The sequence below is a fragment of the Lithobates pipiens genome, unplaced genomic scaffold (assembly GCF_037356315.1).
Source record: "Lithobates pipiens isolate NorthernLeopardFrog02 unplaced genomic scaffold, aLitPip1_a1.2 Scaffold_10, whole genome shotgun sequence".
In the NCBI taxonomy this organism is placed as follows: domain Eukaryota; kingdom Metazoa; phylum Chordata; class Amphibia; order Anura; family Ranidae; genus Lithobates; species Lithobates pipiens.
In genome coordinates, this window is record NW_027507686.1 from 160,875,367 (window position 1) to 160,892,516 (window position 17,150).

General features: G+C 42.8%; 1 protein-coding gene across 1 annotated transcript in view; it reads right to left on the minus strand.

Annotated features, from left to right (window-relative positions):
• The window catches only part of POLA2 (DNA polymerase alpha 2, accessory subunit), a 164,547-nt gene that overhangs the window by 110,429 nt on the left and 36,968 nt on the right, over positions 1-17,150 (minus strand). The window contains exons 4-7 of the mRNA XM_077458701.1: positions 8,405-8,490; positions 8,198-8,255; positions 1,506-1,615; positions 845-1,038 (exon numbers count right to left, since the gene is read on the minus strand). Coding sequence (XP_077314827.1) covers positions 845-1,038; positions 1,506-1,615; positions 8,198-8,255; positions 8,405-8,490 — 448 coding nt within the window. The remainder of the gene's footprint in view (positions 1-844; positions 1,039-1,505; positions 1,616-8,197; positions 8,256-8,404; positions 8,491-17,150) is intronic.

Consider the following 17,150-nt stretch of genomic DNA (forward strand, 5'->3'; position numbering starts at 1 on the left):
CTTCAAAGTATTCATATTCTGAATACTGCATATATTTTTAAATCCGGCGCCATTGGCAGCCGAGTAAACAGGAAGTGACGTCATGACGTCGCTTCTGTGTTTACTATTAGGAGACTGGAGTGAAGCCGCTACTGGGTTCATTCCAGTTCCTCCCCAGCCGCCGGAAGCATCGGATTCGCCATCGGTGCTCCCGATTGAACGGGAGCCCTGGTGAGAGCGGCGGGAGGGGGGAGCGTCCCCTCCTCTGGCATAACAGCCGATCGGCTTTTAGCTGTATCGGTTGTTATGGCTGGAAAGCCAATCGCCCGCTCTGAAAAACGGTACCGGGATGATGCCTGCAGGTGCGGGCATCATCCCGGTATAACCCCCGGAAGGCTGAGTACACACGTCTGCGTACGCTCAGCGGCAAGGGGTTAATGATGGGCATAGGTCAGACTAGTCAACCAAAAAGGTAATGATGGGTGTGGTATAGATTGAGCTGCATGTGTACACGTGTGATATGTGCCTTTTTACATATTTATGGACTTTGGAAGAGGAACATTTATGCACATATAAAAACTTTCTATAATAGGATAGTAGTAGAATGTTATCTCTTGTATCCAGGATTCCCTGAAAGAAGTAGGAATTTGAGAGCAGTTTTTATTTTTAGGCAAATTAACACCTTTTTATGCTACAGCAAAAAGCCCATACCCATTACGAGTGTCCAAAGAGTTTGACCACATTAAGCATCTGCTGAACTATTATATAACACTGCTTTGGGCATCTGAATAACCCTAATGATAACTAGCAATTCTGGACTTGTATTGGTGAATGAGTTCTGTGCAGAAAGTCCTATTCCTCTTACCATCCCGGATGTCATTCAGCTTCTGGAACATGTATTTATACGGTTTAATCAGCGACTCCTCTAGCAGTGTGATAAGCTTTACCGAGGTGTTTCTGCCACTTCCACCACTCCATGATGTTCCCTGTACCTCGCCATAAGATGTCACCACTTCTCCACGGTTTCCTCGAGAGCTGTACTTCTGGGAGGGGGTGGCACTATGGAAATAAATAAGCCAAGTTTTAGCCTAAATAAGTATGCTAACCATGTGCTTCTAAAGTCATAAATGTCAACCTATCGTATAACCAAAATTATAACATTTAACCCTTTCACTTTCGTAGACATAAGAATAACACTGGTGGCAGCACTGAGATGTAAACAAACTCCTGGTCACTATAGTACCTGGGAGGCAAATTACTTTTTTACAGTAAGCAGTCAGGCTTTGTAGTAGAATTGATTCAAGCAGCTGTAAAGCCACCAGATATCTACCTGTGTATGTAGTGTCTGAATATGTGAAACTGAAATTTTCACATTGCCTGTTGGGGCATTTGTTTAAACTGCGATTCAAACAATATACAGTAGGAAGTTTAAAAAAAAATTAAATAAATAAAAGCCTCAGGGTGGGACCACCCAAAACTCAAGGGAAAGGGGGAATGGGGGGTAGAGAGCTTTTGAAGAACTGTACCTTGGTGAGAAGCTGGATGGTGAGAAGAGAAGATGGGGACTCCGATTTATGGAGGAGATTCGTTTTGACTGAGGATTCTCTGGAGTAGTTAAATTACGTTTCTGTGACCCCTGCAGAAAATTTTAAGAAAGAAAATAAAAGGATTTAAAAAACGTCAACAATGCTATTCAAGGTTATCTATGAAATTGAAACACTGTACAGAATTAAACAAGTACTGAACTATGTCTAAGTGTGAAGTAATTTGGATTATGCTGCCCTATAGAATAAACATAGACATGTCTTTATCTTCAGAAAAATGCCCAGGTTTTTATTTGTCGCAAACTTATTTCCACAAGGACAATTTATTGTCATGGGATATATCGCTACACTTAGGTCATATTAATGCTCAAGTTTATTCTTTTGTTTTTAGCGATGACCATTGCTAGATATAAAAGTTATACTAGATGTGCGAATTAATGCATCCAGGAAAACTTTAGTAAAAAAGTGCTTTGCTCCAGATTGCAATCTCATCGTGGCTCAGTCTTTGAAAATTTGGAACGAAAAAAAAAACAACACATGGGAGACCTTATTTCCCCTCATTTACCACTACAAATTATCCTTTATAATCCACCTTTTCCCCCCAGGCGCCAAAAAACACAAAACTCTTTAGAGCTTGGTTCACCCAAAAGAAGAAATTCAAGTTTCCTTACACTAAATGATTATGCTATTTCTAAAACGAAACACTACATCGTGCGTATGATTACATTTAAAAGAGAAGTTCACCTTTCATAACATGTTACACCCATATTCAGGGTGTAACATGATGAATGCACCAGCCCCTGCATCTCCCGGTGTCTGCTGCCACAATTAAAAAAAAAAAAAAAAGACGTGGCCATGCGGGGCTCTTCCCACCAGGCCGTGTCACTCATTTAAGTTCCTTTGTAAATGGAAAACTACAAGGTAAGTCAGCCTTTGCAGCTGTCAGCTTGTAGTTTTCAATGAACTACCATGACGCTATGAGCACCATGGTAGCTCATTGAGGGTTCCTGTCAAAATGTACGATGTACGAGCAAGCCGATATGCTGACAGATCTGCAGGATGTCACTAGTGTTTTAGTTTCTTTTGGTTTTCTCACATTTGAATTAGATTCAAATTATTTATTTATATAAATAATCAATTTATTTATTTAATGAATTTAATTATGCACTACACTTAATTTATTTATGTATGCACTTAATTTATTTATAATTTTCAGTGACTGATTATTCATATTTCTATTCATATGAACCCTTGAGGATGGGGGTATAATACATTCACTATATAGTCAGGCTATTTGTCTTTGGCTTCTCAAGTTTTTTAGATATAGACCCCACAGCGCAGCTCACCATTGCACAAAGATCTGCAGGAGACCTGCATGGCACCGGCAATGCTATACAGGCTCTCAAAAAAATAAATGCACATTTTTTACCTGCAAAAGAAAAAAAAGTGTGCATTTATTATTTTTTGTCAAAAGGTGAACTTATCCTTTACCCTTCATATACAGGAGGGGTGTCCAAACTTTTTTCAAAGAGGGCCAGATTTGATGAAGTGAACATGCGCGAGATCCGACCCTTTTGCCTGACATTCTTTGAACCATTAAAATTCGGTCTAAATGTGTTCGTTCGAGCGCGAATACACTGCCCAGCAAGAATTATCTTGCCTTTCTCGCTCATTCCTGACACACAGACGAATGCTCTGCTCTTTAGGGGTACCGTTAATTCTTAATGGTACCTCACACATTGGAAAAATGCCCAATCAGCGTACATCAATGACGGACAAAAATTATCCGTTATAAAATGTTTTTTTTTTTTTTAATACATTTTTAGCGGCGTTTTAGCGGCGGATTTGCAGCGTATTTCGGCCGCTAGCGGGGAGCTTTTACCCCCTGCTAGCAGCCGAGAAAGGGTTAAAACCGCCTGCAATACACCACAATAGCGGCATTTTGCCGGCAGGAATGCAGTGCTGCCCCACTGATTTCAAATAAGCTGATGGCAGGACTTTTCCCGACGTCCTGCCAGCGCACCGCTCCAGTGTGAAAGCCCTAAGGCTTTCACACTGGTATGAATGGAGCAGCAGTTTGAGGGTGGATTGCAGGTGCTATTTCTAACGCTATAGCGCCTGCAAAACGCCCTCGGTGTTAAAGGGGTCTCAGGGTTCACTAGTTCCCTGATTTGGCAGGTAAATGGCAGAGGATGAGGCTTAGTACCAGGCTAGAACACAGCTTAACCACTTAGCTGCCACCCCATGTACATTTACTGAGGCAGGTCGGACGCTCTGTGAAAAATCATGATCTGACACGTCTGTGTCTAGGGCGCGTGCCGCCAGCAACCAGCTTCCACTGTGATTGGACATCGGGAGCCAATCAATGGGTCCAGAGGATGCGATGTTCTCCGGGACCCACCGAACATTCATGAGAAAAGCAGAACGGTGATCTGCCTATGTAAATAAGGCAGACCGCTGTTCTGTGAGAGGGGAATGTGGCGATCCTGTGTTCCTGAGCAGGGACACAGATCTTTACATTCCCCCACAGTAAGCACACCTAGAGAACACATTTAACCCTTTAATAGCCCCTGACGTTAACCCCTTCCCTGCCAGTGCCATTGGTATGGCGACAGTGCATTTTTTTGCACTGATCACTATTAGTGCCACCAGTCCCCAAAGTGTGAAAAGTGTCAGTTAGGTGCCTGAATTGTCTGCCGCAATATCGCAGTCACACTATGTGATCACTATACATATTGGCCTAAATTGATGAAGAAATTAGATTTTTTTAAATCAGATATGTTTTATAGCTGAAAGTAAAAAAAAAAAAAAATAATAATATATATATATTGCACGACTGCACAATTGTCAGTTAAAGTAACGCAGTGCAGGATCACAAAAAATGGCCTGGTCATGAATGGGGGTAAACTTTCCACAGCTGAAGAGGTTGAACTGGGATTGGTAATTTGAAGCCCTTGTACAGTCTTGGTTCAGAATGCCAGGGGACCCTACAGAGACCAAAATGTACAACAGGAAGCTTTCAATTTTGTAATACTGCTATCTTTACATTTTTAGACCAGGTCAGATTCACTTTAAGACCCCATTCACACTTATGTGACTTGCTATGCGACTTTGGACCCCAAAGGCACATGACAAGTTGCATCCCATGTTTCCCAATGAGTACTGTTCATATCTGTGCGACTTAACCACTTGCCGACCGCCGCACGACGATATACGTCGACAGAATGGCACGGGCAGGCATATGGGCGTACCTGTACGTCCCTGCCTTCCCGCGGGTGGGGGGCCCGATCGGGCCCCCCCCCGTTGCCAGCGGCGGTCGGTATCCGTGCAGGAGCGATCCGGGATGAGGGGGCGGCCATTCATTCATGGCCACCCCCTCGCGATCGCTCCTGACGAATGGAAGTGAAGCATTGCATCACTTCCTCTCCTGTAATGTAAACACAGGCAGAGGAAGTGATGTAATCTCTCCTCCGTGTCGGTATTTTTCGTTCCGGCACCGAGGAGAGAGGATCGGTGAGTTGCACCAACACGACACTACACAGTAGAACATGCCAGGCACACTCACACCCCCCCTTCACCCCCCGATCACCCCCCCAATTACCCCTGCCCCCCCCCCCCAGTCACAGTGACACCAATTGCATATTTTTTTTTTTTTTGCATTGGTGTCATTTGTGACTGTAATAACTGTTAGGGCAGTTAGGGTTAGCCCCCTTTAGTTCTAAGGTACCCCCCTAACCCCCCCCAATAAAGGTTTAACCCCGTGATCACCCCCCGTCGCCAGTGTCACTAAGGCTGGGTTCACATTGCAGCGGTTTATGAGAACGGATGTGATTCGCACCGCACTGCAGTGCAAATCACATCCGATCTCTGTGCGATTCGAGTTCAGCCATACAGATAGTATGGCTGAATTTGCGTCGCACCCGCCGCACCCGGCGCAAACTCGCACGGGACCCTTTTTTTGGTCCGCAGCAGAATCGGATCGCATGGGTGTTCACACCATGCAATCCGAGTTTGCAGATCGCACTGCGATATGCGAACTGATCTGGGGGTGTCATTAACATTTCACTGAGACTCCCAGTAGTTCGCATAGGGCAGTGTGAACTGCCGCCGGGAGGCATGCGATGCGGGAACCCGCCGCGGATTCGTGGCGTTCCCGCATCGCTCCAGTGTGAGCCCAGCCTAATAAGCGATCGTTTTTCTGATTGCTGTATTAGTGTCACAGGTGACGCTAGTTAGGCAGGTAGGTGTTTAGGTTCGCCGCAGCTTTTTATAGCGCCAGGGACCCCCATATACTACCGCATAAAGCCCCCTGATTGCCCCCTAGTTAACCCTTTCACCAGTGATCACCATATAACTGTTACAGGTGACGCTGGTTGGTTAGTTATTTTTTTATAGTTTCAGGGCACCCGCCATTTATTACCTAGTCTCACTAGTGTACCCCTAAATTTAGGGGTGTCTACTTTCCAAAATGGGGTCATTTGGGGGGGGGTTTGTGCCATCTTGGCATTTTATGGCCTTCAAAACTGTAACGCCCTTAGAAAGCCTGAAGGCGGTGCTTGGTTTTCAGGGCCCCGTACGCGGCTAGGCTCCCAAAAAGTCCCACATATGTGGTATCCCCGTACTCAGGAGAAGCAGCAGAAATTATTTTGGGGTGTCATTTCACATATGCCCATAGCATGTGTGAGCAATATATAATTTAGTGACAACTTTGTGAAAAAAAAAAAAAAAAAAAAGTTTGTAATTTTCCCGCAACTTGTGGCAAAATATAAAATATTCCATGGACTCAACATGCCTCTCAGCAAATAGCTTGGGGTGTCTACTTTCTAAAATGGGGTCATTTGTGGGGGTTTTGTGCCATCTTGGCATTTTATGGCCTTCAAAACTGTAATAGGTAGTGAGAAGTGAAATCAAAAATTTACGCCCTTAGAAAGCCTGAAGGCGGTGCTTGGTTTTCGGGGCCCCGTACGCGGCTAGGCTCACAAAAAGTCCCACATATGTGGTATCCCCGTACTCAGGAGAAGCAGCAGAATTTATTTTGGGGTGTGATTTCACATATGCCCATAGCATGTGTGAGCAATATATCATTTAGTGACAACTTTGTGTAAAAAAAAAAAAAATTATTTTTTTGTCATTATTCAATCGCTTGAGGCAAAAAAATAAAATATTCAATGGGCTCAACATGTCTCTTATCAATTTCCTTAGGGGGTCTACTTTCCAAAATGGGGTCATTTGGGGGGGTTTTGCACTGCCCTGCCATTTTAGCACCTCAAGAAATGAGATAGGCAGTCGTAAACTAAAAGCTGCGTAAATTCCAGAAAACGTACCTTAGTTTGTAGATGTGACAACTTTTGCGCAAACCAATAAATATACAGTTACTGACTTTTTTTTTACCAAAGACATGTGGCTGAATACATTTTGGCCTAAATGTATGACTAAAATTGAGTTTATTGGATTTTTCTAATAACAAAAAGTAGAAAATATCATTTTTTTTAAAAATTTGCGGTCTTTTTACGTTTATATCGCAAAAAATAAAAATCGCAGAGTCAGTCAAATACCTTTAAAAGAAAGCTCTATTTGTGGGAAAAAAAGGACGCAAATTTTGTTTGGGTACAACATTGCATGACCGCACAATTACCAGTTAAAGCAGCGCAGTGCCAAATTGTAAAAAGACCTCTGGTCATTGACCAGCAAAATGGTCCGGTCTGAAAGTGGTTAATGTTGCAGTGACTTTAAAGTAGTTCCTGCACTACTTTGTTCCCACTTTCATGCGTGTTCAATGTAAATCTTAAAGAGGGATTCCACCTACAAAAAAAATATTAAAAGCCAGCAGCTATAAATACTACAGCTGCTGACTTTTAATAAATGGACACTCACCTGTCCCGGGTTCCAGCGATGCCGGCAGCCGAGGCTGATCGATCGCTTGGCTCTCGGCTGCTGCCGCCACCATTCTAGGTGAGGGAATCAGTAAGTGAAGCGAATCGGCTTCACTTCCCGATTCCCTACTGCGCATGCGCGAGTCGCACAGCGCAATAGGAATTGTCCGCGCTGTCTCTGGGACCCGTGTGTGTCCCAGCAGACAGCGCGGCAGGACAGGAAGAGGCATAGACTCCCACGGGAGTCTATGCCTGGAAGTGGGTGTAAATACCTGTCTTTGACAGGTATCTCCACCCTCCCCCCCCCTGAAAGGTGCCAATTGCGACACCGGAGGGGGGGAGGGTTCCGATCAGCGGAAAGTTCCACTTTAGGGTGGAACCCCGCTTTAAAAAAATAAATAAAATCACATAAAAGTTGCACATGCATGATATACATGCAACTTGAGTGCAACTTTGTAGAGTAAAAACAATCACATTAGTCTAAACAAGAGTCACAACCAAAAGTCATACTTATGCAAAACCGCACTGTAAAGTCACAATGTGAGTTTCATGATTTTTAATCGCACAAGTGTGATTGAACTCTTAAAAAGGGACAACTGGGGACCTCCCAAGGGGAAAAGGCATTCCCCTTGGGAGGTTGACTACAACTAGCACAGTCAGTTGCCTTCAAAACTTGCTCATTAAGCGGCCATATTTGTACATTTTTTCGACACAGCACACCACAAAATCAGCGTATACTGTCCACTTTATATTAATGAGCACGCTTTAACAAATAGGAATACTCTATTTTTCAAGACCTACCTTTGCAGGTGTGGAATAAGCATCCAATAGGTTCTCCTCTTCAGTCTCCACCTCAATACTATGAGAAAGTGTAAAGGATGCATACATTGCAAATACAGAGATTACACAAACAACCATAGAGACATAGGACAAATCACACAGTGTTTGTTTTTAAACAAACGAATAACATGCACATTGAATCATGCTGGAAAAAAAAAAAAAGGATACAGCTCTTGAATGCTGTTAAAATCCCTACTGCCACAGTGTTTATCTTTCTTCACACTCGGGCGTTTCACATTTTTTTTATTAAGAACCTAAGAAAGAATAAAAAAAAATCCACAATTAATTCTCTTGTAAGTATTACCTGAAGAATGCATGATCCAAAAGGTCTATAGATCAGACAACTATTTGTAGACTCCAATTCACCTCAAATAGCCCAGGAGAGATGGTCGTGCAAGGGGTGCAATAGTCAGCACAGGATGGCAATACAGCTGTGCAATTTTAAAATAATGAACTGCACCACATTGTCACCCTATTACACAAAGTTGAAGGATATTGGACCTACAGGTAATAAAATTATGCTACAGACAGCCTTCACAATATATGTTTTTTTTTTTCTCAGTTCCACTTCAAAAATCTTCTGTTCAAAAATAATCTTAAGTCCAACAATGTATCCATTAGTACCTTATATGATAAAATATGTGTTCAAATTTATAGTCATATCAATACTTTTTACAAATAATTAAAAATGTATAAAATTGAGATCAGCTTGAATAAATAAATGATAACGTGTTAATGCCTAAAAATATACTTTGCTCAGCTACACACACATTTATGAATAATGGCCCACTGCACCAAGGGTGCCCCATGGACCAGATTAATGCAGGAGAGAGAACTCTAACAAGGGAGCTGCTTTAAGTTGCAACAGGGTTTTCAGTGTATAAATTGTATATTTATATGTAAATGGGGCAGCCGTATTTGTTCTTTACTTACACAGGATATACTTTGTGCTTTACAGTACTACACTTGTTTTTTTTACTGCTTCTCTCACAGAAAAAAAAATAGACATGCAAAAATCATCAGAAACACTCCAATAATATTTCAAAATATATAATCCATAAATAAAATAAAAAATTTGGTTTCCTTTAAGGCCAGCAACGCACCCTCATATTGGGCCAAATCAGTTGCTTAATTTCCTTAATTTCCTAATACACACATTGTCCCCGGACATGACTCTACTTCTTCATAAAATTATATATTATTAGCGGTGGAAAAAAGCAGATAAGCACGTGTACATTTCACAGGCAGTGCAAACTACAGTTGAGAAGTCAAATAAAGTTATTTCTTCGCTGGAATCTCCAAGGGATAAACCCAGCGGGTGACTAAACTCAACAGTGCCCATTCAACAAGAATATCAGTGTTAAGTGAACTAACCCTGTAAATAATGTTTATTACATGTCTGCATGAAATATTTTTAAATTAGTTGAAGCCACCGAATGTGTGGGTACTACAAAAGGGATATTCAAAAGTTTTAGCATTTAGCTTTGTAGAATACAATTATTTCACTGCTGTACAGAGAGAACTTGCTACAAAAAAGGCTGTGATTCATGCAATGTCTAACTTACAGAAAATGTAAACTAAAGAAAACAAAGTCACAAGCTGATACGCATTATATAGTTAATCTAAAAGCTAAAAAATTCCAAAACTGTTATTACAGCACAGAAACAAATAAAACCCCCTACACATTATATAAATAGTTAACACATGACAAACAGGAAAATTACAGGAATGATAGAAGTGGGTAAAAGGGATCACGCGAGTCTAAGAAACTTTGACCCCAAATATAATAAGAAAATAAATAAATGTGCGTCATGTGTGTATATTTTTTACTAGTATGTATAACAGTGAATGTAAAAATAAAAAAATAAAATGATGTGGTTGTATAAGCGTGCACACCCTCTTATAACTGGGGATATAGCAGCGTTCAGGATTAAGCCATCACATTCAAACTCATGTTAAATAGGAGTCAGTACACATCTGCCATCATTTAAAGTGTCTCTGATTAACCCCAAATAAAGTTCAGCTGTTCTAGTAGGTCTTTCCTGACATATTCTTTGTTGCACCCCAATGCAAAAGCCATGGTCCGCAGAGAGCTTCCAAAAGCATCAGAGGATGTTAGAAGTCACCAGTCAGGAGAATGGTACAAAAGAATTTCCAAGGCATTAGATATACCATGGAAAACAGTGAAGACAGTCATCAAGTGGAGAAAATATGACAGAACAGTGACATTACCAAGAACTGGATGTCCCTTCAAAATTGATGGAAAGGCGAGAAGAAAACTGGTCAGGGAGGCTGCCAAGAGGCCTACAGCAACATTAAAGGAGCTGCAGGAATATCTGGCAAGTACTGGCTGTGTGGTACATGTGACAACAATCTCCCATATTCTTCATATGTCTGGACTATGGGGTGGAGTGGCAAGATGGAAGAACTTGAAGAAAAACATTCAAGCGGGAACAGGGGCCTTCAAGGTAGAGGGAATTATGAACAGTTCCAAATACAAGTCAATATTGGCACAAAACCTTCAGGCTTCTGCTAGAAAGCTGAACATGAAGAGGAACTTCATATTTCAGCATAACAATGACCCAAAGCACACATCCACATCAACAAAAGGAATGGCTTCACCAGAATAACGTTTTGGAATGGCCCAGCCACAGCCCAGACCTGAATCCGATTGAAAATTGTGGGGTGATCTGAAGAGGGCTGTCCACAGGAGATGCTCTTGCAATCTGACAGATTTGGAGTGTTTTTGTAAAGAGTGGGCAAATATTGTCAGGTCAAGATGTGCCATGCTAATAGACTCATACCCAAAAAGACTGAGTGCTGTAATAAAATCAAAAGGTGCTTCAAAGTATTAGTTTAACCACTTAACCGGCCCATATGAATGATGGCTACAGGGCGGTTGCTTAACCAGTTGCCGACCGCCGCACGCCGATGTACGTCGGTACAATGGCACGGGCAGGCATAAGGACATACATGTACGTCCCTTGCCTCCCGCGGGTCGGGGGCCCGATCGGGCCCCCGCCCGGTGCCTGCGGCGGTCGGTATTCGTACGGGAGCGATCCCGGACGAGGGGACGGCCATTCATTCATGGCCACCCCCTCGCGATCGCTCCCGACGAATAGAAATCCCCGGTGACATCACTTCCTCTCCTGTAATGTAAACACAGGAGAGGAAGTGATGTATTCTCTCCTCCGTGTCGGTATTTTTCGTTCCGACACGGAGGAGAGCGGATCAGTAAGTTGCACCAACACTCTACACACACAGTAGAACATGCCAGGCACACTCACACCCCCCCTTTACCCCCCGATCACCCCCCCAATTACCCCTGCCCCCCAGTCACAGTGACACCAATGTCATTTTTTTTTTTTTTTTTTTTTTTTTTGCATTGGTGTCATTTGTGACTGTAATAACTGTTAGGGCAGTTAGAGTTAGCCCCCTTTAGTTCTAATGTACCCCCCTAACCCCCCCAATAAAGGTTTAACCCCGTGATCACCCCCCGTCGCCAGTGTCACTAAGGCTGGGTTCACATTGCAGCGGTTTATGAGAACGAATGTGATTCGCACCGCACTGCAGTGCAAATCACATCCGATCTCTGTGCGATTCGAGTTCAGCCATTCGCCGCACCCGCCACACCCGCCGCACCCGCCACAAATTCGCACGGGACCCTTTTTTTGGCCCGCAGCAGAATCGGATCGCATGGGTGTTCATACCATGCGATCCGAGTTTGCAGATCGCACTGCGATATGCGAACTGATCTGGGGGTGTCAGTAACATTTCACTGACACTCCCAGCAGTTCGCATAGGGCAGTGTGAACTGCCGCCAGGAGGCATGCGATGCGGGAACCCGCCGCGGATTCGCGGCGTTTCCGCATCGCTCCAGTGTGAACCCAGCCTAATAAGCGATCATTTTTCTGATCGCCGTATTAGTGTCACAGGTGACGCTAGTTAGGCAGGTAGGTATTTAGGTTCGCCGCAGCTTTTTATAGCGCCAGGGACCCCCATATACTACCGCATAAAGCCCCCTGATTGCCCCCTAGTTAACCCTTTCACCAGTGATCACCATATAACTGTTACAGGTGACGCTGGTTGGTTCGTTATTTTTTTATAGTTTCAGGGCACCCGCCATTTATTACCTAATAAAGGTTTAACCCCCTGATCACCCGGCGGGTGTCATTTGTGACTAATAACTGTTAGGGCAGTTAGGGTTAGCCCCCTTTAGTTCTAAGGTACCCCCCTAACCCCCCCAATAAAGGTTTAACCCCGTGATCACCCCCCGTCGCCAGTGTCACTAAGGCTGGGTTCACATTGCAGCGGTTTATGAGAACGGATGTGATTCGCACCGCACTGCAGTGCAAATCACATCCGATCTCTGTGCGATTCGAGTTCAGCCATTCGCCGCACCCGCCGCAAATTCGCACGGGACCCTTTTTTTGGCCCGCAGCAGAATCGGATCGCATGGGTGTTCACACCATGCGATCCGAGTTTGCAGATCGCACTGCGATATGCGAACTGATCTGGGGGTGTCAGTAACATTTCACTGACACTCCCAGCAGTTCGCATAGGGCAGTGTGAACTGCCGCCGGGAGGCATGCGATGCGGGAACCCGCCGCGCATTCGTGGCGTTCCCGCATCGCTCCAGTGTGAACCCAGCCTAATAAGCGATCGTTTTTCTGATCGCTGTATTAGTGTCACAGGTGACGCTAGTTAGGCAGGTAGGTATTTAGGTTCGCTGCAGCTTTTTATAGCGCCAGGGACCCCCATATACTACCGCATAAAGCCCCCTAATTGCCCCCTAGTTAACCCTTCCACCAGTGATCACCATATAACTGTTACAGGTGACGCTGGTTGGTTAGTTATTTTTTTATAGTTTCAGGGCACCCGCCATTTATTACCTAGTCTCACTAGTGTACCCCTAAATTTAGGGGTGTCTACTTTCCAAAATGGGGTCATTTGGGGGGGGGGGTTTGTGCCATCTTGGCATTTTATGGCCTTCAAAACTGTAACGCCCTTAGAAAGCCTGAAGGCGGTGCTTGGTTTTCGGGGCCCCGTACGCGGCTAGGCTCCCAAAAAGTCCCACATATGTGGTATCCCCATACTCAGGAGAAGCAGCAGAATTTATTTTGGGGTGTCATTTCACATATGCCCATGGCATGCGTGAGCAATATATCATTTAGTGACAACTTTGTGAAAAAAAAAAAAAAAGTTTGTAATTTTCCAGCAACTTGTGGCAAAATATAAAATATTCCATGGACTCAACATGCCTCTCAGCAAATAGCTTGGGGTGTCTACTTTCTAAAATGGGGTCATTTGTGGGGGTTTTGTGCCATCTTGGCATTTTATGGCCTTCAAAACTGTAATAGGTAGTGAGAAGTGAACTCAAAAATTTACGCCCTTAGAAAGCCTGAAGGCGGTGCTTGGTTTTCGGGGCCCCGTACGCGGCTAGGCTCCCAAAAAGTCCCACATATGTGATATCCTCGTACTCAGGAGAAGCAGCAGAATTTATTTTGGGGTGTCATTTCACATATGCCCATGGCATGCATGAGCAATATATCATTTAGTGACAACTTTGTTAAAAAAAAAAAAAAAAAAAAAAAAAGTTTGTAATTTTCCCGCAACTTGTGGCAAAATATAAAATATTCCATGAACTCAACATGCCTCTCAGCAAATAGCTTGGGGTGTCTACTTTCTAAAATGGGGTCATTTGTGGGGGTTTTGTGCCATCTTGGCATTTTATGGCCTTCAAAACTGTAATAGGTAGTGAGAAGTGAACTCAAAAATTTACGCCCTTAGAAAGCCTGAAGGCGGTGCTTGGTTTCGGGGCCCCGTACGCGGCTAGGCTCCCAAAAAGTCCCACATATGTGGTATCCCCATACTCAGGAGAAGCAGCAGAATTTATTTTGGGGTGTCATTTCACATACGCCCATAGCATGTGTGAGCAATATATCATTTAGTGACAACTTTGTGTAAAAAAAAAAAAAAATTTTTTTTTTGTCATTATTCAATCGCTTGAGGCAAAAAAATAAAATATTCAATGGGCTCAATATGCCTCTTATCAATTTCCTTAGGGGGTCTACTTTCCAAAATGGGGTCATTTGGGGGGGTTTTGTACTGCCCTGCCATTTTAGCACCTCAAGAAATGAGATAGGCAGTCGTAAACTAAAAGCTGCGTAAATTCCAGAAAACGTACCTTAGTTTGTAGATGTGACAACTTTTGCGCAAACCAATAAATATACAATTATTGACTTTTTTTTTACCAAAGACATGTGGCTGAATACATTTTGGCCTAAATGTATGACTAAAATTGAGTTTATTGGATTTTTCTAATAACAAAAAGTAGAAAATATCATTTTTTTTCAAAATTTGCGGTCTTTTTACGTTTATATCGCAAAAAATAAAAATCGCAGAGGCAATCAAATACCATCAAAAGAAAGCTCTATTTGTGGGAAGAAAAGGACGCAAATTTTGTTTGGGTACAACATTGCATGACCGCGCAATTACCAGTTAAAGCAGCGCAGTGCCAAAGTGTAAAAAGACCTCTGGTCATTTACCAGCAAAATGGTCCGGTCTGAAAGTGGTTAACTCAGGGAGGCCGTCATATGACGTCCTCTCAGAATTCCACTCTCCCGTGCCCCCTGGGGTGCGCACTCGAGAGCATCAGTGACCGCTGGGTCCATAGGCCGTTTACCACCTGATCGTTCTGTCAAGTGATGGAGCGATCACTTGTAAACTAACCGGCGTCATGTTATCGGTACAGTGGAGGAGAGAGATAGGTGTCAGCAGCGCTGTGGGCTGGATCTGCATTATCCACAGCGCTGCTCACTGACAATTAACCCCGCAATTCCCTGCCAATACTCTGCAATAGCCAGCAATGCCCTGCCAATAGCCAGCAATGCCCTGCCAATACTCAGCCATGCTGTCATACTCAGTGATACCCTGCAATACCCAGCCATACTCGTTGATACCCTGCAATACTCGGTGATACCCAGCCATGCTTGGCTGTACTCAGCCACTGTATGTGACCAGGCTGTGGAAGTCTCACACATGTGGCATCTCCATACTCCGGAGGAGTAGGAGAATCTATTTTGGGGTGTAATTTTTGGTATGTACATGCTATGTGTTAGAAATATTGTATAAATGGACAACTGTGTTAAAAAAAAAAAGCATTTTAACCACTTCCCGCCCGCCGGCCGTCATATGACGTCCTTCAATTTGTGTAGGGATATCTGAATGATGCCTGTAGCTACAGGCATCATTCAGATATCAGATTTTTCAGCTGGCGATTCCCTACATCATAAGAATGATCATAGTGGCTGTTCCACTGCTTGATCGTTCTTACAGGAGGCGGGAGGGGACACCCCCCCCCCTTCCGCCAGCCTCCGGTGCTTCTACTGACTCGCCAATACGATCAAAGCCAGAAACTTTTTTTCTTTATTTCAGGCTTCCCATCCTAGGGGTAAGATGTCGGGTCTTATTGACCCCATATCTCACTGTAAAGAGGACATGTCATGCCATATTCCTATTACAAGGGATGTTTACATTCCTTGTAATAGGAATAAAAGTGATCAAAAATGTATTTTTGTGAGAAAAAAAGTGTCAAAACTAAAATAAAGTAAAATGAACAATAAAAAAATAAATAAAATTAAAGCGCCCCTGTCCTCCTGTGCTCGCATGCAGAAGCGAACACATACGCAAGTCCAGCCCACATATGAAAATTTTGTTCAAACCACACATGTGAGGTATCGCTGCGAACGTTAGAGCGAGAGCAATAATTTTGGCCCTAGACCTCCTCTGTAACGCAAAACATGTAACCAGTAAAAAAAAAAAAATGAAAGCGTCGCCTATGGGGATTTTTAAGTTGCAACGTTTGGCACCATTCCAAGAGTGTGTGCAATTTTGAAGGGTGACATGTGTATCTATTTACTCGGCGTAACTTCATCTTTCACATTATGCAAAAACATTGGGCTAACTTTGCTGTTTTTCTTTTTTTTTTTTTTAAAGCAGAAAACCTTTTTCCCCCCCCAAAAAAAAACACGTTCGAAAAATTGCTGCGCAAATACCGTTCAAGATAAAAAGTTGCAACAACCACCACTGTATTCTCTAGAGTCTTTGCTAAAAAAACATATATAATGTTTTAGGGTTCTATGTAAATTTCTAGCAAATAAATTATGATTTTTACATGTAGGAGAGAAATATCAGAATTGTCCTGGGTGCTCCAGAACGCCTCATGGTGCTCCCTGCATGTTGGGCCTCTATATGTGGCCACGCTGTGTAAAAGTCTCACACATGTGGTATCGCCATACTTGGGAGTAATAGCAGAATGTGTTTTGGGGTGTAATTTGTGGTATGCATATGCTGTGTGTGAGAAATAACCTGATAATATGACAATTTTGTGGGGGAAAAAAAAAACTAATCTTGATTTTGCAAAGAATGATGGGAAAAAATGACAACTTCAAAAAACTCATCATGCATCTCACTAAATACCTTGGAATGTCTTCTTTCCAAAAAGGGGTAATTTTGTACTTTTCTGGCATGTTAGGGTCTCAAGAAATGAGATAGGCAGTCAGTACTTCAGGTGTGATCAATTTTCAGATATTGGCACCATAGCTTGTGGACTCTATAACTTTCACAAAGACCAAATAATATCCACAAATTTGTACTTATTTTTACCAAAGATATGTAGTAGTATAAATTTTGGCCAAAATTTATGATGAAAAATTACTAATCTGCTAAATTTTATAACAGAAACAAAGAAAATTTTATTTATTTATTTTTTTACAGAATTTTTGGTCTTTTTTTCTTTTATAGCACAAAAAATAAAAAAAACAAGCGGTGATTAAATACCACCAAAAGAAAGCTCTATTTGTGTGAAAAAAGGTCAAAAATTTCATATAGGTAGTGTTGCATGACTGAGTAA